Source organism: Cryptotermes secundus, unplaced genomic scaffold (genome assembly GCF_002891405.2).
Source record: "Cryptotermes secundus unplaced genomic scaffold, Csec_1.0 scaffold1037, whole genome shotgun sequence".
NCBI classification, from domain to species: Eukaryota; Metazoa; Arthropoda; class Insecta; order Blattodea; family Kalotermitidae; genus Cryptotermes; species Cryptotermes secundus.
This window is the reverse complement of record NW_019735473.1, coordinates 92274-114920: the sequence shown is the minus strand read 5'-3', so window position 1 is coordinate 114920 and position 22647 is coordinate 92274. Positions and strand designations below refer to the sequence as shown.

General features: G+C 44.0%; 1 protein-coding gene across 1 annotated transcript in view; it reads left to right on the top strand.

The window, feature by feature from the left end:
- LOC111869440 (guanine nucleotide-binding protein G(o) subunit alpha) overlaps positions 1-22647 on the top strand; it is a 182460-nt gene that overhangs the window by 105846 nt on the left and 53967 nt on the right. Inside the window, exon 4 of the mRNA XM_023860979.2 lies at positions 8518-8678. Coding sequence (XP_023716747.1) covers positions 8518-8678 — 161 coding nt within the window. The remainder of the gene's footprint in view (positions 1-8517; positions 8679-22647) is intronic.

The window sequence follows — 22647 nt, the reverse complement described above, 5'->3', positions numbered from 1 at the left end:
CCTACGTTGGGCTCCACTTATCACCGTCCTCCCTCTTCTCGTGGATGTCGAGAAGTTAGATGGGAAGGGAGGAGAATTGTGGTTGTTGGAGCTGGTAGGCGAGAGCTCGCTTCCTGTACACCCTTAGATGTCTCGCGAGTAGGTAAGGACGGGAGTATCTGGGTTCTGTTCGGTAATTGGTAGAGCTGAGTTCATATCCCGGGTCTTATACGGGTCTGGCTCGGGCAGGGCAGGAAGAATCTTTCACTACAATCACACACACCTCTTTAGACCGTTGCACTTAGTAATCATTTAATTCCCTCAAGCTCACTGAATACAAATGAATCTATTAGTAACACTTATTTAGAACTTTACTTATAATACTTTTACGGAAAAGACGTAGTTGTAATTTTGTGTCCGACTTTGTCGAAAGTTGGATGAAGACTAACTGAGGTGGAGTGCACACACTCTGAATCCTGAGGTCCATGAACCCCAGACTCCAAGAGAAATCCACTCTACCACTTTTGCCATTGGTTAAGTGTTCAAACTAGGAGGTTCCCTAAATTTTGAATTTCCAATCATGTTGCTTTGCTATGTGATTCTGGCAGATGCTGACCTGACGCTAAGGTTGACAGCCCCTTGATGCATTACGATCAGGGGATGATGCTCCGGCCGTCCCACTTTTAAGTTATCGCTGTTCCGAGCTGTCAGCTCTCAAATTCTCAAAGACTTTCCGCCTTTGCTGAAACTGCCAGAATTCCAGGAAAGTACCAGATGTTACTTCCTGTCCACATAGCAAAACTTGAACTATGTCCCTTCTGCGCGTAAGAGTTGGCTATCTGCCGGATTCTCTTTGTATTTACTTGATATTTACTTAATATAGGTATAATTAATACACAGTAGTCCACCAATTAGAATGAACGGTTACAGTCTCCGGCGATTCACAAATCAGTAGTGCGTGATTTCAATGAAAGCATTGAAACTCTGTGGCGAGGGTAGTGCGAAATCTGCTAGTTACAGGAGCCGCACCGTGTATGAAAACAAGAGCGAAAGGGCTATGACTGAGCCGCCCTAAACGTAAATGTTTCGTTGCACGCGGTTTGTGGAACAGTTCGTGCGCTTTATCCAAATGTATGAACAGCAGTCAAATGAAAACGGGTCAGAAGCCAAAACATAGTAGAGAACATTTCTTACCTCAAAAGTAATCTCCAGAACTGTTAATACATTTATCTCACTGGGAGATAAGACGGTCAATACATCCTTGAAAAAGCTTGTGGAGTCTCTACGAAACCATATCTTTGCCCAGCCACACACGTTTTGGTCCGATGTCCACGAATGTCTCTCTTCAGGTCTCCAAAAATGTGAAAATCACATGGGGGGAGATCTGGGCCATAGGGGGATGTTGAAGCACTACCCAACCAAATCTCTGTAGCGTATTCCTCACAGAGTTGGCAGTGTGGGGGCGCTCATTATCATGAAGAAGGTAATGATGTTCGATAGCATTCCAGGGCGTTTTGACTTTATGGCACGTCTCAGTTTTTGCAAAGTGTCTTCATAGCGCTGTGCACTGATTGTGGCCCCATGTTCTAAAATTCGACAAGCAGGGGGCCCTTGCAGTCGAAGAAGGACGTCATCATCACTTTACCGGAACTTGTTTACGGCTTTGGATTTCTTCGGTGAGGGAGAATTCACGTATTCCCACTGCTGGCTCTGCCGTTTGCTCTCGGGTTCAAAATGGGGGCACCAAGTTTCGTCCCCAATGGCAGTATGGGGCAGAAAAGCATACTCTTCCTCATGATATCGTTGCAAGTGACCCAGTGATGCAGGCATTCTCTGAGTCTTCTGTTCCTCCGTGAGTTGATGTGGAACCCACTGTGCGCAGATTTTGCGGCACAGCAGGTTTTTTGTCATAATGGCGTGTACGAAACCGTGACTTGTTCCCATCAAAAGACTAATTTCTTCCACAGTGATCCGTCGGTTTGCCCGGATATGACCATCCAACACAGCAATAACATCAGGAGTGATGACATGATGAGCCAGTCCTGGGCGAGCATCATCTTGCAGTGACACACGTCCCTCTCGGAATCTCTTATGCTACAACAGCACACGCGAACGTGACACGCTGGGTTCGCGGTAAACAACAGACATGCGACGATGAATTTCTCGTCCTCCTACTCCTTCAGTAGTCAAAAAGCGCACTGCACTTCGCTGTTCTTCTTTACCCGACTCCATTACTGATGTTTGACGACCACACGTAGCACTAACCTTACTTCCAGCACAATAAACAAACGAATAGTGTGCAAGGGCACTTAGTGGCTAATGGGAAGAAATTCTTTGTAAAACCGCCAGCTGGAATAAAGCAGTGGTCCAGATGTACCATTCTCCGCAACTCCAGTAATTAATTACATTCGGGGAACCTGGTTGGATGCCATTGCATATTACGCTGAGAAGTTCGTAAGTTCCGTGGCAAATGAACTTTACAAGGACGGTGCTTCCTTCTCTTTCAGTATTGCAAGAAATGCTTAGTGACTCGAATGAATCGAAGGCACTGAAAACTGACTTCATTTATGGATTTTTCAGATTTCTTTCGCAGTCTTTAACAGAGTTGAAAAAGACCACAATATTGTAACGTGTTTGGAGTAGATACTTCCATGGTAACGCAATAACAGTGAGCCGTTGCGTAGACAACGCCGAAACGACGAGCGAATCTCCCCGGAGATGAACAACCGAAGACTCGTTGCGTAACAACGGACTGTCTGAACAGCGGTAACGGAACCGTGAGGAATGGTGTCCGGTATCCGGTCCGCATAGCGCCTTCATAAGCAGAGCCAGAGACGACACAGGTGAGAACGAGACAATCTTGGGATAGCCGCCGCCAGAGACAGTTGAGACGTCGCATTGGAGTACTGGGCCAGAAGTCAAATGACACTGCAAGTGGTGATAATTGTAAGGTGTGTAAGAGTCAATGTCCAATACGCTAAATCCGAGACCCACGTGAACTTATTTGTCGCGTGACGTGCCCAACACGTGACGATATTTTGTCAGAAAGAATAAAATAAATCAACGGCTTTGGAAATGATGTAATAAAAGAAAAAGTCTACCCATGTTTCAGTAAAAATAATGGGTATAAAGGCACATGCTAATTTCATTCGGGGGGTGCGGTGGAGAAAAATTTAAGACATTAGTCTTTACTACGAATGTGACGTGCATAACTTTTACTTTTTCATACTTATCAATAGTACAGGTAAAGTACTGTAGTCGTAATACGCAGTGGCTAAATCTCGAGATCTTTATATAAATACCTGTTTTGGAGCCTAATTATTGTTATAATTTGCTATACCCAAAGCAGAACATGGAACACCTACATGTTCTACAGCTCTCGCTGTTCAATGGCCAGCATTCCTTCAGGAAGTTGGCTATGCTGTTTTTCGTGTTTTCCTCTTGCTGTTGAGAAAAATACTGTCATAGTATCTTAAAATAAATAGCTGCTGCTTCCACGGTAAAGGTAAAAGGTATAAAGTTTGTCCCCGTACTTAACTAATTAAGCACTACGTCATGAAGGTGTATTGGGAGTGGATGTCTAGACCCACGTTTTCTAGACTTCGGCACTGGTTGGAGGTGAGTGGGCAACTTCACGCCCCTTCCGCTTTACCCCCGGGGAAAGAGCCCCTGGTACTCATTGGATAGGAAGTTGGGTGGACCCCAGAGCCGGTCTGGGCGACATGGAGAAGTGGAGAGTCTTACCCCTACCGGGACTCGAACTCCAACCCCTCGGTCGTCTAGCCAGTAGCCAGCGTATCCCGGTTGTTCCCTTATATCAGGGGTCTCCAAACTTTTCGAAACGCGGCCCGCATTGGGTAATTCAGCACTTTCAACGGGCCGGATAAAATGAGAAATTAATAACTCTAGGTATATGAGTTTTATTGAAAGCACAGAATTTCATAAACTAAATACAAAGTACGTGAGAATAAATTATCGTATATTAATGACAAGAGACAGTAACAGCAAATGCTCATATTTTCATCACAAATTATAATAAAACAATTAGTGTGAATGATGGAACTCTTTTTGCATTCTTAAAATCTGATTAAATTGAGGTTCAAATTTTGAAACGCTAATCACAAGTAGCGATTTGAAATGTTTNTGCAAACGAGGAAGGAAATTCAGCTTCACCCTTTTTATGCAAGTCTGCGCAGTATAGCATATGAACAAATATACAATTTTTCACTTGGCTTTCCAGAAGTATCAACTTTGCTCTGAGCAAAACTGGGCATAAGTTGCCTTTAATACAAAAATGGTAATATGTACCACACCGGCGGTGATGATGATCTGTTACAATTACACTGCACCACTGCAAAAAGTTTTGTGCACAAGGCGGCTAGTAACGAACTGCTCGCGCTACTTACATTGCCACGAAGTGACACTGCCGATCGACGCCGAACAAGTACGAAGAAATACCGCGCAGTACACGGTCCAGAATTAGTAAATTGTGAATAATATTAATATTAACATAATATGGAATATCAATATATTTTAAACACAATCTTAATTAATGAGTTTGAAATCTATGAACAAGTATTTCTTTTACCAGTACTCATTGGAAAATTAGTTCAATTGGCGCATTTCTGCACAATTCTTTCGCGGGCCGGATATGGCCCGCGGACCGTAGTTTGGACACCCTTGCCCTATATTATCATCAATTCGCTGTTAACACCCATCGTCCCATTCTACGCTGCGTAACCCTCCCTTTGGCAGTAATAGCAGGACATCTCATACGGCGAGAGGAATGCAGACATTTTGGATTAATGGAATCTACATTGACAACGTGAGCCGGTACAGCGACTGCCTACTTACTGGACAGGCGAGGGGTCGGAGTTCGAGTCGCGGTAGGGTCAAGAATTTTCTCTTCTCCATGTCGTCTAGACGGGCTACCTCCTATCCAGTGGGTACCGGGAGTTCTTCCCCCGGGGATAAATCGGCGGGGGCGTGAAGCTGAGCACTCACCTCCAATTATTGCCTGCTTCCCCATGTTGAGCACAGGGACAACTTTACCTTGTGCGTATATGTGCAAAAGAAATGGAAGATGGACATAGACCTACGCCCCAGATAGTGACGAACGAACCGACTAGAACGGGACTCGAGAGCCAAGGCTAAAGAGACCATTGAACAACTGAGGTCGGACTGGCGCTTTGGCAGCTGATGATGATAATTTGTGCAATTAAAACGAATCGTTAAGTAACCTAAGAACCTAACATTACAGAAGTCTACGTTGAATTGTGCAGAAATTGTGCACGAGGAGCATTCGGATCTTGGACCCCAGTGTGTGGGTGCTTGCTCCGCCTTGTTAGGCGTAAATGTTTGGTTTCTCTTCAACTTCTCGTAAAGAGCCACGTCATTCTTCGCTCGCTGCGTCGTGTGAAACCTCCCGGAACTGAGTAAAAATTATGTTCTAGCTCATGGCCACCTTTTGGAGGCCACGTCTGAAATAGTAGCACGCTTGCCGATGACTGTCTCTTCCACGTGCTCCAGATTGTGTATACCCCCATAGAAACATTAGAAAAGGTGAAATCCATAAGCACCTATCTGACTGACACGGCTATTATTAGCCGTCCGCCGTCTTCATCATCAGATCGTGTAGTTACTTACCGCGGCTTTCTTTAAGTTTCGGTGAAAGAGATCTTTTGCTAATAATATTAGACCCTTGGTCACCGCTAGTTTTTTTTTCTCGTTCGTTGCAGAAAGGACAAAAGAATAAATGAAATTGTCCTTTTACCTAAGCGACAGCCCTGTGGAAATCTTTCCGGTTTCGATGGCGCCACAACGGCCTGATAATGTGAGGTGACTAATTTTATTTCATTTTTTCCCATTCTACAGCGGATCCCTGTTTACTGGTGTGATGTTCCAGTTGTGTCGTTTGTTGCAGAAGGGTTCAGGTAATTATTTTTTTGGGGGGAAAGGTTGTTACATTAGAACTGAATAAGATCAGGAAACACCTCAGTCAAGATATTGTGTGTGAGTTGAGAATAAATGTAAACACTGTTACAGCTTCCGCTGCCCTGAGAGCACCATACAGGTATCTCTGTTAATTACTCTGAGGATCCTACACAATGATATAATAATAATTTTTGTTATGTTCGCGTGATTTATACGTCTGCTAAAATGTGAGTTCAAGTCACATGTGACGCACGGATGTCATTGGCTGCAGGCAGGAATAGAAAGTGCTTCCGCAGGCCAGCCCTCCTCCTCCATTGTGTGAAAGCGTTTAACCCCCTCATTTTGTGCTTTCTTTCGACCCTTTTCTTCCTTTCTTCATTCATTTCTTTCTACCTTCACCGGGCGTCATAGTATCCTTCAGATCGGGATATCACTTTTCGTACGTGTTCTTTGCGATTTAGAATGTAGAACGTAGAGCAGTATTTAGGATATTGGTGGGAAAGCCGGAAGGAAGGAGACCACTGGGAAGCCCAAGGCGTAGGTGGGTGGACAATATTAAAGTGGATCTTAGAGAGATAGGATGAGATGGTATGGATTGGATTGATCTGGCTCAGGATAGGGACCAGTGGAGGGCTCTTGTGAACACGGTAATGAACCTTTGGGTTCCATAAAAGCTGGGACGTTCTTGAGTAGCTGCAGAATTGGTAGCTTCTCAAGAAGAGCTCAGCTCCGCGAGTGAGTGAGTGAGAGAGCAATATTTCAGCAGCTGCAGAATGTCTGTACTTGACCTTCTATTGTACGCTTAAATTAGTAAATATTGCAAGTGTAATTGCGCAATATGGTGAAAAAAAATCATGAACGACACAGTTTTTATGTTGGAAATTTAAAACATGGAAAGGGAGCAAAATTTTCAAATTATGTGTGAGAACTTTCTCGCAAAAGAAATCCACACAAGTGGATATTAACCGACGCTATATAGTCTCGATACTGACAGGCAACCAGTTACAAATCGTGGATATGAAGGATAGGAACAGATCACTGTGTTGTATAGCTAAGCCTAATAATTTGTTATTCCTTCTAACTTATGTAAATTCTGTTCTGACCAGAATTCCAGAACATTGAAGACGAAGGACAGGAGAAATAAAGGCAACGTTGTCCTTTTGCTTAATTACTTAAGCACTACGCCATTAAGACGTGTGGGGGAGTGGATGTATAGATCCATGTATTCTTGATCTCGCCACTAGTTGGAAGTGAGTAATCAGCTTTACCCCCGGAGAAAGAGCCTCCAATACCCATTTCATATGAGGCTAGGTGGTTCCCAGAACCGTTCTGGACGACATGGAGAAGGGAAACCACTCGTCCCTGCTGGGACTCGAACTCCGACCCGCCCCCTGCCTTCCAGCCTATAGCCAATTGGAATAGGAGAAGTACTGTAGTAAGAGGAATGGAAGACGACGAGAAGAAACGGTAGACGAAAACAAAATTGTTTTTGTCATTTCAATAGGACAGTCTGTTTAGAGAATCATCGCACCGTAAAGCTCTGTTCTTAGTGATGTCAGTCATCATGTTCTTCCATGAACATATTATAAAATACGATCCTGTGGCGCTGTTCCCCTGCTCAGCGTATAGGAAATGGTTGTGACGTGTGGGCCCGGTGAGAGCAGGTTCCTACCCCGCTCCCCGGATGTAGGCGGTTAGCCCAGTTGCACCCAACAGCAGGAGGGCAGAGTCAGAACTCAAGCTGCATATGTTTACTGAGCAGCGTGGTGTGGCGAACTTAATAAGGATATTAGTTCGAATCTCAGCTGGGTTAGCGACCAACTGACTCGGGTGTATCTCTCTCTTTCTAAGTACCTCCGAGCGAATTGTTCGGATATTCCACATCGGCCTCATTATGAATAATTACTTACCCAACATTTACATCAATGTCCCATTCTTATTCGATATATCCCCTACAGATAAAATAGCGGCATTTAAATTCTAAGAATATGTCCCATAATTCAGCACTTCTGTGTGTGACAGCTAAACCTAGTGGATTTATTATGTCATGATCCCATATTCGACAACGAACCTTTTTATGAGATTTTGTAAGTTTCTCTTTATGGTCCGTTTGAAGTAGGGATAGTAGGCATTGAACCCACAGCAGACGAAAATAGAATTCGCCGTAGAACTACTAAATTAGGCATGAATATGCGGATATACGAGTACACAGGTGTTCTCATTATATGCTTTTTTTATTGCTAGTGGGGTGGGACTAAGTCCCTTGTACTGCGGCCACTTCTGGCCTATTGTACCAGCCCCAGATGACAGGTGAGGGTGATTGTGGAGCAATTGGTGGAATGAAGATTGGCAAGGGAAATCGAAGTACTCGGAGAAAACCTTCCCCAGCGCCACTTTGTCTACCACAAATTCCACTTGACCATACCCGGGATCGAACCCTGGCCGCCGCGGTGAGAAGCCAGCGACTAACCGCTTGAGCTATGGCGCGGCCTTCATTATATGATTACTTCAGGGTGTGCATACAGAACTTGTTTGGACAGATATATGTAATTTGAGTAGACTGCTGAGGATGACGGTTACTGAGGGTCATTTTTGCTGTTTCAGACGGACGCGAAAATGGTTTTCGACGTCATCCAACGGATGGAGGACACCGAGCCATTTTCCGAAGAGCTTCTGGCCGCCATGAAACGGTTGTGGGCCGACATCGGCGTTCAGGAATGTTTCGGTCGCTCCAACGAGTATCAGCTCAACGACTCCGCCAAGTAGTAAGTAGCGTGTTACATATATCGCCTGTCACAGTTGAAGTAACCGGGCCAGGCACTGCCCCCCCCCCACCACCACAGAAAGATTCTCACTGTGTGAGTAGAATGTTACACGCCGGAGGGTCGCCCTCCCAAAATAAAACGACGAGACTTGTCATATGTGTGAATGAGGTGGTTGCCGTCCTGTTCCATGTGAAAATGTAAACATTTCCGAGTTAGCCCTTCCAGAGTTGCCCGCCCCAAAGAAAATTCCCTGTTTTCCATGTGGTGGCGGCATGCTGCTCTTTTCAGTGCAATACAGTGCTACAGTGACTGCAGACGTCTGGCTGTAACACCTGTTGTGGCCGAGACCACGTCTCAAAATGCAGTGCAATTTAACTTACTTTTCAAGTCTGAATTCGTTGTGCCGTTCTGTGACGTTTGCACAGTTTCCTCTGTGCTATCTACAGTTTCGAGAATAGGCTGCAGTTGCAGTTGAAATAGCATCTCCCGAAGAGAATGGCACCAGCTATGACCATGAGGAAGAGACAGTGCGTTTCGAATGGAATTTTGAACTCGCATGTGTAGATGGCAGCCGTGTTACATTAAAATGCCTCCGCTAACGAGGCTCATTTCCTTTCTTGATGAGAGGCACATGGTACAGCTGAATTGTTAGCTTTCTTTCCTTTCAGAGGTTCAGAAGAGGATGGTCACGGATTCACAGTACTGCTGATGTAGCCGATATGAATTTCATCTTTCTTTTTGCCGACATACAACAGAGCCTCTAAGTGTGTTTCTTTATCAGGAATGAGCAGTTATTTTCATTTAGGATCCTGTTAGAGTCGTTTTTGAAACGACGATGGACCGGTTAACCTCGCGAGAAAAATTCCATGTTGCGTTGTAGCGATAAAAATGGCGTTATTAGTTCATTCGAAAACGATATTCTGGATTCCAACTGCTGTTCTCTGTCTCTTCAAGAGAATTCCCGGTTAAAACCAACTAAAACCTTAAAATATATACACGTATCTTTACTTAGCAGTACTTCGTATTCATCATCCTCCCGTCTCAGTCAATGTCCGATAATCTCTGCAGTTAAAGTGACGCTGTAAAATAGCAAAGATCAGTGAAGCGCAAGATATTTATGAGATTTGAGTTTCACGCAGCAGTGACTGAAGGTTGCTGTGATTTGGGATGTGGAATCATGCAATTTGGTACAACTCCACGAAGTTGCATATCCCAGAAAACAGTAATCTTAAATCACGAACAGTCGTACAGATGCTATATAAACTTTTTTTTTTTTTTGTGGTAACGTTTACGGTACGATTTGAAATGCCCAAGATTCAGCGCAGAGAGGCTTTCATAATAACTTGGATGTCTCAGGAAGTACATCTCCGGAATCCAGCGAAACAAACCCATCTGATTTTAAACCACAAAATGTATTATTCGTATTAGTATTAGAATTAATGTCCTATACATTAAACAACGGTTTATAATAAAAATGCAATTCTTTCTTTTTATCATATATATGCATGCACTCAGCAACGGTCTGCTAGTTGCAGGTGCAAGAGATATATTCTCCACAGCGTCCAGACCGGTTCTGGGGCTCACTCAGCCCCCTATCCAGTGGGTACCGAAAGCCCTCTCCCACGAGGTAAAGCGGTCAGCGCGTGAAGCTGACCGCTTTCGTGCTGGCGTCTAACCCTCTCCATACTCGTTTCCATTTAAAGGCTCGTCTTGTAGTTATTCAGTAATTCCATGCTAATCTATAATTTCGCTGGTCACCGTAGCCCAGCAGTCTCAGGCAGTGTTCCGCAAGCTTTTTCTACTCGCGGCACACCATGAAGTATCCATCACTCAACACGGCACACCAAAATGTTATTCCCCTCAAAAACACATGGTATCAGACAATTAATATAAATACGTAACGTGATCAACTTATTACTATAATATTATTATATTGTTATTTTATTATCATTAAACAGAAATCGATTCGTACATTTATTAACAATTAATGAACTTTAATTCACAGTAGAGTGTAGAAAATACACTTCTATTACTATTAAAGTAAATACAGTAATTCTACTCATACCTTCAATGTGATACTTGCGCCTGCGTAGCTGCACACAGGCGACTGATCCGTGGTGGAATCGTTGACAACGAAAGTCTCATTTCTTCATCGATGGATTTGAGCCGCTCCCTCTTTGATGTCTTAATTTCAGTTAACGTCGAGAAGCCCAGTTTACGCAAATATGTAGTTGAAAATGGCAAAAACACATTAACTGCCATCTCGGAGACAGCCGGGTATCCACTCCTTATTGACAACCAAAACGTATCCAAAGGCACTTCGAGAAGTGTTAGTTTCAGTGTTCTGTCTTCTTTTAAATGTGCGAGTTCGTCTTGTATATTAATCGGAAGATGTTCTGAATTCGCAACGAATGGATCACGAACCCAGTCGAAATCTTGTACACTCTCTCCAAAATACTTATTGAATTTCTGCTGCAGCATTTCTAAATGTTCTTTAATTGTCTCCATCACCACTTTATTGCCGTCAGCAAGTGGCCATACAGTCGGGAACATCTCAAACGACCCATCTGTAATTCTCTAACTACCAACCAAAATTTGGGAACTACTTCAGAGCACAGCTGTGATAGAACTGAAACAATTGTAAAACGCGGGATCTCTACTCTTCAAACGGAAAAAGTGACACTATACAGACTTATTTTTGAAATATTTAAAATTTTAATGAAGTCCAACAATCGGTGGGTGCATCGTTACAAAAAGAAAGTCATAAAGTTGAAGAAGCTCTAACTTCTAACAAACGGGCAAATACCAAAACAGCGTTATAAAAGACAGGGAAACCTTTGCTAATCCCTGCAGTTTTAGTAATGAAGTAATGAAAACTATGATATAACAACAACCGTTGTATTCTTAGAATACAACGTTACCGTACATAAAAAAATCACGGCATGTAATAAAGAATAAACAAGCACCATCTTATGTAATCAGTGCAGTGGCTGAGAATAAAATACAAGCATACGAAACAAGGTAACAGGGATAAAATAAAACGAATGAAATTCGGCAATTAATTTCTTACAATACGTAAAAGTTCGCGTCACACCTTTCTCACCTTGTGACGGCACGCCGGTTGCGGAACACTGGTCTAAGGCATGTACTGTCTTCGCTCGCTCGGAAGGCGTGATCGTGGGTTCGAATCCCACACAAGACACGGATGTTTGTTATGTATATGTGTTTATTGTGTGTTTGTGTTCTGTGTTTAGGTAGAGGCCTTGCGACGATCTGATCACTTGTCCAAGGAGTACTACTGTCTGTAAAAAGATTATGAAAGTGAAAGAAAAATCAAGACATGGTTCAAGTAGGCTGTAGAGCCGGTGAAAAAAATCTATAATTTATATTGTTGAAAAGTCGAAACTAATTAACATACCTGTTAAAAAATGGGAACGAATTTCTGTAACAGATCTCAAATTCCACATGGATCCGGCCTGTATGGATCAGTGCTTTATGTCGCGTTCCTCGAGCGTAGCGTAAAGAGGGTTAAATGTCGGCCAATATCACGAGCAAGATGCCAACCTGTAGCTCTGCTTTTATATGACAAAGAAGAAAGGAAGAGGAACTCCAAGTTTGAAACTTGGCGAAAGAGCGTCCTGACTGTATCGACCAATTGACAAGTGCAAGAAGAATGCCACACATGAGTAGCGGAACGCGCAGTAGAAGGCCAGGCAGAGAACTTCCTCCCCGAGACTGTAATGCGCTCTTTGAACAAAGTGGTCATGAAGAAGCTTATAGGAGGTCATGTCCATCCTATCCATAGGTTTCGTATCGGAAACGACCGAATTTTACATTAATTTCAAATCCAACATCGATTTTCTCGAAAACGACTTATCGTGCAGTTGTGAAGTAACTTTCGGTGTGGTGAATATTTAAGGAGATGTGACAGTATTTCCACACCATGGAGTGTGTTGTCTGTAGTGTGACTGGTTTTGTATCTGTAATGAATGAACATCACGGTCGGTTTGGATGTTTAATCCCAAATAATGTATTTGGAAAGAACATGTGCTCAGTTTGGAAGTACAGCTTTCATGCATTTCTAAATAACACACAATGGTCGCGTTGTGCGTATTACCAAAAGGTGACTGGGGCATCTTTGTTTTGTTTTATACGGAATGGGGGTCGCATGAAATTTACTATTGATTGCAGGTAAACGAACCGAGTGACCCCTGCAATGAATCGTTCGCTGCTCTGGGACTACGAGTGCGGCTGTCACATGTTTACTGTGTTTGTGTGTAAACCTACCTCTGTGTGGACTCAGTATTCCAATCCTTGTCGGTCCGAGCAGGTCCTGTTGTGTAGCTTTTAAACAATCATTCGCTTATTTTCTTTTCCGGCCGTAAAGATTTTGAAAACAGTTATATGATGTTTCCTTCAGTGGGTAAAGTGATTAACCGTGCAATGGGCAGTCATTGTTCTATTACCAGAGAGAAAGTTGCCCACGGATCTAGCCACTGATAAGGTAACACTCCTCGTAGGAACTAGTGATCTGAAGATAAGGCGCAGAAAAATATCGAATTCCTATATCCAGCGTGAATTTTTCCTCCTCCTTTTAATTTCTTTCACAATTTTCATAGCAGAAGCTAAGCTTTATGAGTGTGAGATGTATGAATCCTTCACCGTGGTTTGGGTCCCCTCTGCCTGCCTTTGTCATCAGCCTATCATCACTTGTCTCAATTCCGTTAATGCAGAAGCCAGTGTGGTCATAGACCGTACTGTAGGCATAATGTATAGACTCTAATAAAACCGACCGTCGTCATTTACTCAGTTGCCATGTCACCAATCTGCTCGCTCTTCATAAGGTAAAGTTGCAACGGAATACGCTGCCTCATATCCCAGAATATAGAACTCTTCACAGCCACCGCTGTGAGGACCTCAAATCCTACATACTTGGCAAGTAAGGGTTACACTCATACGTGCACTCATAATGTATTTTAATGACTTCGGGGTAGCAAATATACAAGTATCTTTAGGTTGGCAAGTAGCACTTGACGTACTTACTCAGGCCTTGATTTTAAACGTTATCGAGAACTATTTTTTAAATGATCTTAATAACACGAACGTGAACAGGGGAATACTGTCACGTGTAGGAGAGTACGCGTGACCAAAATAACGGGTTCTAGTTCGGATGATTGGATGTATTAGCACCTTGGTTACAAGTTCTCTAAATCACACTGAAATACAGCGCTAGGGCCGCGCCATGGCTCAAGCGGTTAGTCGCTGGCTTCCCACCGCGGCAGCCCGGGTTCGATCCCGGGTCTGGTCAAGTGGGATTTTTGGGGGACAAAGTGGCGCTGGGGCAGGTTTTTCTCCGAGTACTTCGGTTTCCCCTGCCAATCTTCATTCCACCAGTTGCTCCATAATCACCCTCACCTATCATCTGGGGCTGGTACAATAGGCCAGAAGTGGCCGCAGTACAAGGGACTTAGTCCCACCCCACTAGCAATAAAAAAAATAAGCGCTATCGCTGATTTACACAATTTCAGTTCACCGTTGCACACGCATTAGGGTTGTCCGCCTTCACTAGTCGTCTTCTAGCAACGGATATCAACACAGAAACTAGCGCTTCAAATCACTATGAAGTCTTCTTGTTATTTCGTCTTCAATCACCCTGGAACCGCGGAACTAAAAATTCTTCTGGACTTACTCCTCCAGCTGACGGCTGACAAGTAACTGCCCTTGAACTATAAACTGTCACTTGCATTCACTTCTCTTATGAGCACTCAAGAACTCTTAAAATTTTGTTCTTTCTTGTATCATTTCCTTTCTTTACTGTAGCGTAGTTGGTTGAGGCACTATGCTACAAGCTGGAAGGTCGCGGGTTCAAGTCCCGATGAGGTCATTGGATTTTTTTTCAGTTGACCTAATCCTTCCAGCCGCACTAGGCCCTGGGGTTTACTCAGCCTCTAACAGAAATGAGTACCAGGAATTAATTAAATAATTTTCCTGGGGAGTAAAGCGCAGCCGGCGCGTAAGGCTGACAACCTTACCGCCATCTTTGAGCCGATTGTCTAGATAATGTGGGACCCTCAACGTCTCACGGCCTGGTACAGGGATAGGAGTCCCGCGGCGGTTTGCGGTGATATGGAGGAGTGTTGTTATTATCAAGATATCTTGTAATTCTTTAGCATGTATCAAACGTCTTCAGGATGGTATTCGTTTTGAGATTTTCAGAGTGGACTAAATATCTAGGGGGCACGCGGTGGGGTAGTTGGTTGAGGCACTATGCTACAAACAGGAAGGTCGCGGGTTCGAGTCCTGATGGGGTGGATTTTATTTTTAATTTACCTAATCCTTCCACCCGCACTATGGCCATGAGGTCGACTCAGTCTTTGACATAAATGAGTACCAGGAATCTTCCTGGGGGTAAAAGGCGGCCGGCGCGTAAGGCTGGCAACCTTACCGCCATCTATGAGCCGGTTGTCTAGAAGATGTGGGAGCCTCGACGTCTCACAACCCTGTGGGCCTTCACGGCCTGTTACAGGGATAGCTTTACCTTATAAATAAATGTCTGGCTCCCTTCTTGTTGAAGCAATGAAAGAGATGTTTGGTTGGTTGGTTTACATTAGATTTACTTTCCACCCAAACCGGCATTTCGCTTTCTTCCTTAGCTTCGTTACGGAGCGGAGAGCGTACATTGGTGGGCGGAGCCGGCATGTCTGATAAAGGTTGAGNTGGGGGGGGGGGGGAGGTGGACTGTTGGTCCTAGAGCATTTCTAGATTCTGTCAGTGCAGTGCGATGGGCAATCCTGATCGCGAGAGGGCAAGGGTGTGGACCAGCTATGCACACGCCATTGCCCATATTCAGATCGGACTGTAGCTTCGTTTACCGAGCAAATCGCCTCTAGCGATACCGCTTCTGGCTTGCTTTCATGAGGTGCTCGGTTCCAATCTCGGCTGGGACACCTACCACCCTAGCAGGTGTTGCCGCCTCCTTCCACGTCTTTGAGATTCATTATTCACCACGGTCATTCAACGCTATATTGCATAATATACCGACATCGTTGTTGTTAAATAAACTACGGATCAAATAAAATCCAGCTTTACTTGACTGTAACGACCTGCCGTTAAATATTGACATGTGGGTCCATTGCTAGGGAACGAGCGATAAACACATTTCCATAGAGATTGATTCTTGGAAACCAACTCGGTACGGAACACGTTTCCATGGATACCGACACGCGATATAACATGTCAGAATGAAGTCAGTACCCGTGTGGCGGCGGGGTGGAATACCTCCACCGTGACCCTGCGAGTCGTAGCAGGCGACGTAAAGGGAAGTCTCAAATCTGAGACAGTAAGAACCTGAGAAACACTGCGCTGGCGAGGGCCAGCAGGATTTACAAAAGACAGACCCGCCCTCTTGTCAGAGAGGGCGTCCAACAAAAGCAAGACCGTAACCGTCAAACAGTAATAAATATCTGGTCTCGACACCAAGACTTACTGACTGCCTGACCGTCCGTGGAAATGTGACTTTGACAGTCGTAAATCAGAAGTCAGCCGTAGTCCAGACAGCATGGAGAGAGTCAGGTTGACATTTGTTGTGATTACGAGAGATTGTAAAAGAAAGTGTCAATAAATCCAGTCATCCAATCCAAACCCCGTTATTATTAATGTTGCAGCCATATCGCTGCACGAATATGAATACAGTGTTCCCAATGGTCAGGTAAGAACCTTGGCTGAGAGTGTGTGAGAGCACAGAGCTGAGAACCAGGTCAGGTTATGTGGGATTTGTGGTGGACAAAGTGGCACTGAGGCACGTTTTCTCTGCCAGTTCCCATTCCGCCGACTGTTCCACACTCATTAGCTGTCATGCGGGGCTGGTGCAGTGTTGGAAATAGCGGCCGATGTACCAAATGCACTCAGTCTCTCACCCCACCACAAGAAAAGTCAAGCCAGCAGGCAGATGCTGCAATAGGCATAAATGCTGGTCTTCACGAGACGCTATTGGAGCGAACTGGAGTTACATATAAAACTGAAAACAGTAGGTATCCACAAGGAACCGGTCTCTTGACAAACGACTATGCCGAAACGTAAAATTTAAATATGTATAGATGACATGTGATACTGACTGTGACGCCCGTCCTGTCCTCAGAGAAGGCGTCCCACGTTGACAAAACCGCAACTGGCTGACGGTAACAAAATCTAGTCTTGTACCCCAGGTGGGACTTGACACCAAGATTGACCTCGGTCGTAGTGTGACTTTGTCTTGATATTGGTTAGCATTCGAGATTGTGAGTGTGCAGGCAAACACAGTTAGGAGACAGGCAGTGGCCAGGAGGAGTCGAGCTGTGAGACAGTTGCCGGCCAATAAGCCGAGGAATCTATGGCGTTGGGAGCCGTTACAAAGCAGCAAACAGTGAAGACAGAGCAGACTGAGAACACTTAGTACGTACTGTAGTGGATTGTAGAGTGTGTGAATTAACGATAGCGCTATACTTAATTGTACTTACTATTTTTAAGAGTCCAATAAACCCAATTACCAATCCGAACCCCTCCTCTAGCCACTAAATACGTAACAGTATTATTAAAATAAATCTTAGGGAAACTGTTGTATTTTAGCGTCCTGTTGCACTGATTCATATTCATAATGTCCATGTATTACCAGTCTTCAAGTCTTAGGGAATACTTTTCAAAGTGCGAGACTTCATTGATCTATTTCAGAAATACGGTCTAATGGGGAGTTTTGTTAAACTCGGTATGCGTTTCTTATTTGGTACATCCGAGCGACATATCCGGTGCATTGTGATGTGACTTGATGTGACTCGTGAGACAGTGAGCCATACAAATGAGTAAACTGGTCACTGTGTAGTGCCCTTCACTGTTCCCTTATCTTTGAGATGGCCGTACTATATTTGTTTAGAAACATTTGCAGTTGATGTTCCCCAAAGTACGAAACTGCGTATCTCATCCATATGAAACAAAAGGTAAAGCGATATCATATTCATAGTGTCGCATGATGGAGCATTGCATATCGCTTTGGCAGAACGTGAAATTGATCATCAAAAGGAACAGTGCCCACACCGACAAATCTGGGAAGTAACTTCCTCAAACGTAGTAAGTTGTTCCATACATGCTACAGCATCAAGTGCGCGCGCATTGGCTCAATACCCCGCAAGTCAGTATTGATTCGCCACGCCCGGTCACGTGATTAGATGTAGCGAATAGGATTCGAATGAGGCTGTCGATCGTGCACATTTGGCACACAAACTTCTTGTAAATATTTAAAATGTTGTTTCTGTCTCCACGAAAGTACTGCACTTCCTATCGAAATATCAGTTGGTTAGCGATATTTAGAGTAACAGTGGCTGCTTTTTCTGGGAACCAGTTCATAAAATAGGCGAATGACTAAGTTATTAAACGTTAAAGCATGTAGTACATGTAGAGTGTCACCTTAAAGGAAGGAAAGGAGGAGGTAAGAATTAAAATAACATTATGTTCATGCCGAGTTTCATAAAGGAGCCGGCAATTGGTTCCAAAGTTATTACGTGGAACACACGAATATGATGCCATAAGCATGTCTCCTAAATACAAGTGCGTAATCCCAGTACACTGCCCGATTCATGACAGTGCCTGGAGAAGAGAAGAGACATTCACTGTTCTCTAGGTAAGGTGACGTCACTGGCAGTTTATGCCGTTCGAGTTGTATGCTTTTTTCGGAAGTAGCGCCTTCTTTTGGAGCGAGGAGGTTAGAGACTTCATTTATTGTTGTGGGGCGAACATTTTTTACTTATTTGCAGTTGCTTTCATGACGTCATGCGGGGAACGTGGTCGAGGATCAATGTCACTTGACAGTGAGCAGTGGCGTAGCTGGACCAGAAGTTACCGTTGTTGTGACATATGTTGCACGGAATGAGGACTCTGGCCGCTTTACAGACTGCTAATTCTTCATTGTCATGCAACTAACTTCTTGGCAAGTTCCCGTAAGTTGTCCATGTGCGCTCTCTGTAGGCCGTGGATGTAATTTCTTATTCCTAACCACGGCGCTAAGAAAGCGACGTGGCCAATTAGCCGTCAGAAAAGGGAACTCGGATAATTAGCTGGAGGGACCCCAGGTTTGGTCTGGGAGTGGTGACGAAAATAAAAATCCCTTCCTCTTCTTGGAAGTGAACTTTGGTGCTCCAGCCCACCCGTACTCTGACTGAAGTACATGAATTTGGATGCTCTAAACAGAGTATCAAGACATATTTGAATATAAGAGTATATTATCACGTGTTACAGTGACTGTAGACGGAGTTCTGGATTGGTTATTGGATTTATTGACTACTCTGACACACAACTCGTAATTATACTTGAGTATAAGAGCATAGCTGTATTCCACACTATACAACTCACGTTGTCTTTCCCAGCCTGCAGTGTCTTCACTAGACGTTTCCTGATAACAGTTTCTAACAATGGCTATTCCTCTGCTTCCGGGCTCAAGTCCTCTCTGAACGGCGGCTCCCTTCCAACTGTCTATTCTTGCTTGAGTTGGCCTCCATATAACCCCTTTGCACGGACCGAGTACAAAACGCCGTTTCCAACAGTACTTCTATTGTTGCATGCGTATCCGTTGCCGCGGGAACATATTTACCGAGCCGCTGCCTAGAAACGGCCCAACACGCTACAATATATTTGAACCTAAGTATGTGGGAGTGGACGGTGTAAAGAGCTTTCACATTTATACAGCTCACTGAGTTGCGATGCGACCCGGATGGGGGAGAACAGTGAGTACATAGAATACATAATTTTGGAGGGAGAATCTCTGGGGAACCCGGAATTTTGAAGGGTAAGTAATATGAAAATGGATCTTGAGGAAATAGGTTAGATGTGACTGGATGTAGCTACCTTAGGATTATGTTCAACTGTAGGCTTGTGTTTGATTCAGCCACTAATTATTTTAATGACATTTCTCGAGAGATGGAAACATAATTATGAATAGTAAGGAATTAAAAGGTAGCAGACGTGGCCTGCTTGAAGGTACTATACTAATATTCTCCTTGGGAGACTGAGGAAAACTATTAAACTTTTTATTCTGGATAGACTACCTCGACAGGTATTCTGATTACTCGCGAACACAAGTGGTCGGAGTTCAAGTCCCAGTAGGGGCAAGAATTTTCTCTTCTACACAGCGTCCACACCGCTTCTGGGGCACACCCAGCCTCCTATCCAGTGGTTACCGGGGACTCTCTCCCTGGGCATAAAGCAGTAGGGGCGTGGAACTGATCACTCACCTCCAACCAGTGCCGAGGTCAAGAAAATCTGGATCTATACATCCACGCCTCCCTGCTCATTCTTGGCGTAGTGCTTAATTAGTTAAGCACAAGGACAACTTTCCCTTTACAGTTATAGACTTCCAGTTCCAAATTTAATCGATATTCGTCAATTCACTTAGAATATAAAATACGCAGACGGAAAAATTCCATCAGCCCGTCGTACAGTAATGTGCACGTTTACAAGGAACTCATACAGCAGTGTCTAGACGCGAGATGCGTTGTACTATTTAGGGCAGTCTTATCCGGCAGGATGTCGAGATGACAGTTATAGTTTCTTGATAATGGAACAGTAAAAGCATCGAAGTAGATGCATTAATGGTAAATGAGCAATAAAATTAATGATCCAAAAATAATTTATCGGCGTGTTAAGGACGATATCTATCTACTCTCGGAGTGTTGGGCCGGTACTCATTCAAGTATAGTGTAAACCCCTGGTAAATCAGAAAAGTGTGCTCACATCTGTTGAAGATATGTTTTATCAGTTACGTCAGTGGTTCTAGAACTTTTGTGAGTCTGCAGACTGGATGATGCGGGCTCGCCTTTGTGAAGTTGTTACTCAGTTGTTGAATAAACTTCCCGCTTTTATGGATCCGAAGATTCATTGCCGTGTTCATAGTAGACCACCACTGAACTCTATCGTGTGCCGTTGAACCGTGCCCTGTTTCTCGGCGTGAAGCTGACAGCTCATCTCCACCTAGTGCCGAGGTCAAAAGTACGTGCATCTCTATATCCAGTGCTACCACGCGTCTTCATGGCATAGTGCTTACTTAGTGAGGTACAGGGACAGCTTCACCAAGTCTGGTCTCTTCCCTTGTCTTCCGACTAAAATTTTTATGAATTTCTTTTCTCGCTCGAGCGTCTATATGAACCGCTGCGTCTTCCTCTTAGATTGCATGTGAGTTCTTCGTTAAATGTAAGATTGTTTGTATTATTGTTAACTGGTCTGGTAGGAGTGGCAGCGAAGCGAACGTAAACACTGTGCAGGTATATCTGTTCGTGACAAGTGGAACAACTGCGCTTCAGCCCTTTCAGTACAAGGCGCAAGGTATGAGAATGTCTCTGAAAGCACTAGCTGTATTGCTCGTTTGAAATTTGTCTCGCCGTCTGTCACCAGTTAATGCTTACCGATAATAGAAACGATACATTTTCATATACCAACAGAAAGACATGTTCCTAAATACAACATATAGAAACATATTTTGCAGTTGCACTGCTTGCGATTTTACTTATCAGCGGCACGATTAAAATGAATTTGTTTTTCATATCACTGATTGTGCAATCGTGCAGATTTAAATTGTATATACGGTGAAAGGGCCGATCACAGTGGCCGCGAGGTCCAAGGCATGAACCGTTTTCTCCCTCTCGAACACTGGACTCGTGTGCTCGAATCCCACTCGAGGCATGGATATCTGTGTGCTTTTACTGTGTGTTTGTGTTGATCTCTGTGTAGGTAGCGGCCTTGCGACGGGCTGATCCCCCGCCCAAGGAGTTGTACCGACTGTGTATAGATCTAGAAACCGATAAGGCAGCCAAGATCCACAGGGGCTGTAGAGCCATAGATAGATACGGTGAAAGGGGTTGATTTCCATTACCTCAGCAGTTTTCTTTATATGTCATTTGATTATTATAGTCTGTCGTCTTTCACATTGCGCAAAGTCTAAATCCAGAATGAACAGAGAAGAAAGTGCAAATATGAGATAGGCTTGGTATGTCACATGTCCGGGCTTAGACGAAGTTGTTTTGCTGGACGACACATTTACAGTTACACTTACAATCACTACAGTCACTCTGAGGTAACTTCTTCCAGACGATGTAACCTGACTAATCCGGTCTTCTCTGATCTGATCTCCACCCTGGTCTGATCTTATCTCTTATATCTCACGGTCTACCAAGACATTGCAGATTCACTGGATAACGGAAGTAGGATAGACACATTTGTAATAGATTTTTCGAAGGCCTTCTATTTAGTTTGTCATGATCGTCTGCTTACGAAAATTGCGGCCTCAGGAGTGGACACAAGGGTAGTTATATGGATAAGGGAATTCCTTTTGGGCCGTACGCAGAGAGTCAGAGTAGGAAGGCAACTATCGGAGGAAGTCAGAACAACGTCAGGAGTACCGCAAGGAAGTGTGCTGGGCCCACTACTGTTCCTCGCCTACGTCAATGATATTTGGAGAAATATTGAGTCAACTATTAGGCTATTCGCGGATGACTGTATAATATATAGGAAAATTAAAAATAATAATGATAAGGAAAAGTTGCAGATAGATCTGAACAGACTTGGGAAATGGGCGGTTGAAAATGAGATGAAAATTAATCCAACTAAAAGTAAGGCAGTTTGTTTCACGAGGGCTCGAGTAACGGAGCCACTAAATTATTCGTTAGGGGGCACAGTAATCCCAGAAGCGAGCAGCTGTAAATATCTGGGAATAATTTTACGCAGCGACCTAAGCTGGTCTGATCAAGTTAATTACAGTGTGAAAAGAGCCTGGAAGGCACTTCATTTTACAATGCGTGTTCTAAAAAAGGGAAATAGCAAAACTAAAAGTCTAGCATACACATCTTTAGTGCGTCCGATTCTGGAATACGGGGCGGCGTGCTGGGATCCCTACAGGGAAGGACAGATAAATGCGTTAGACCGGGTGCAAAAGAAAGCGGCTAAATTTGCACCC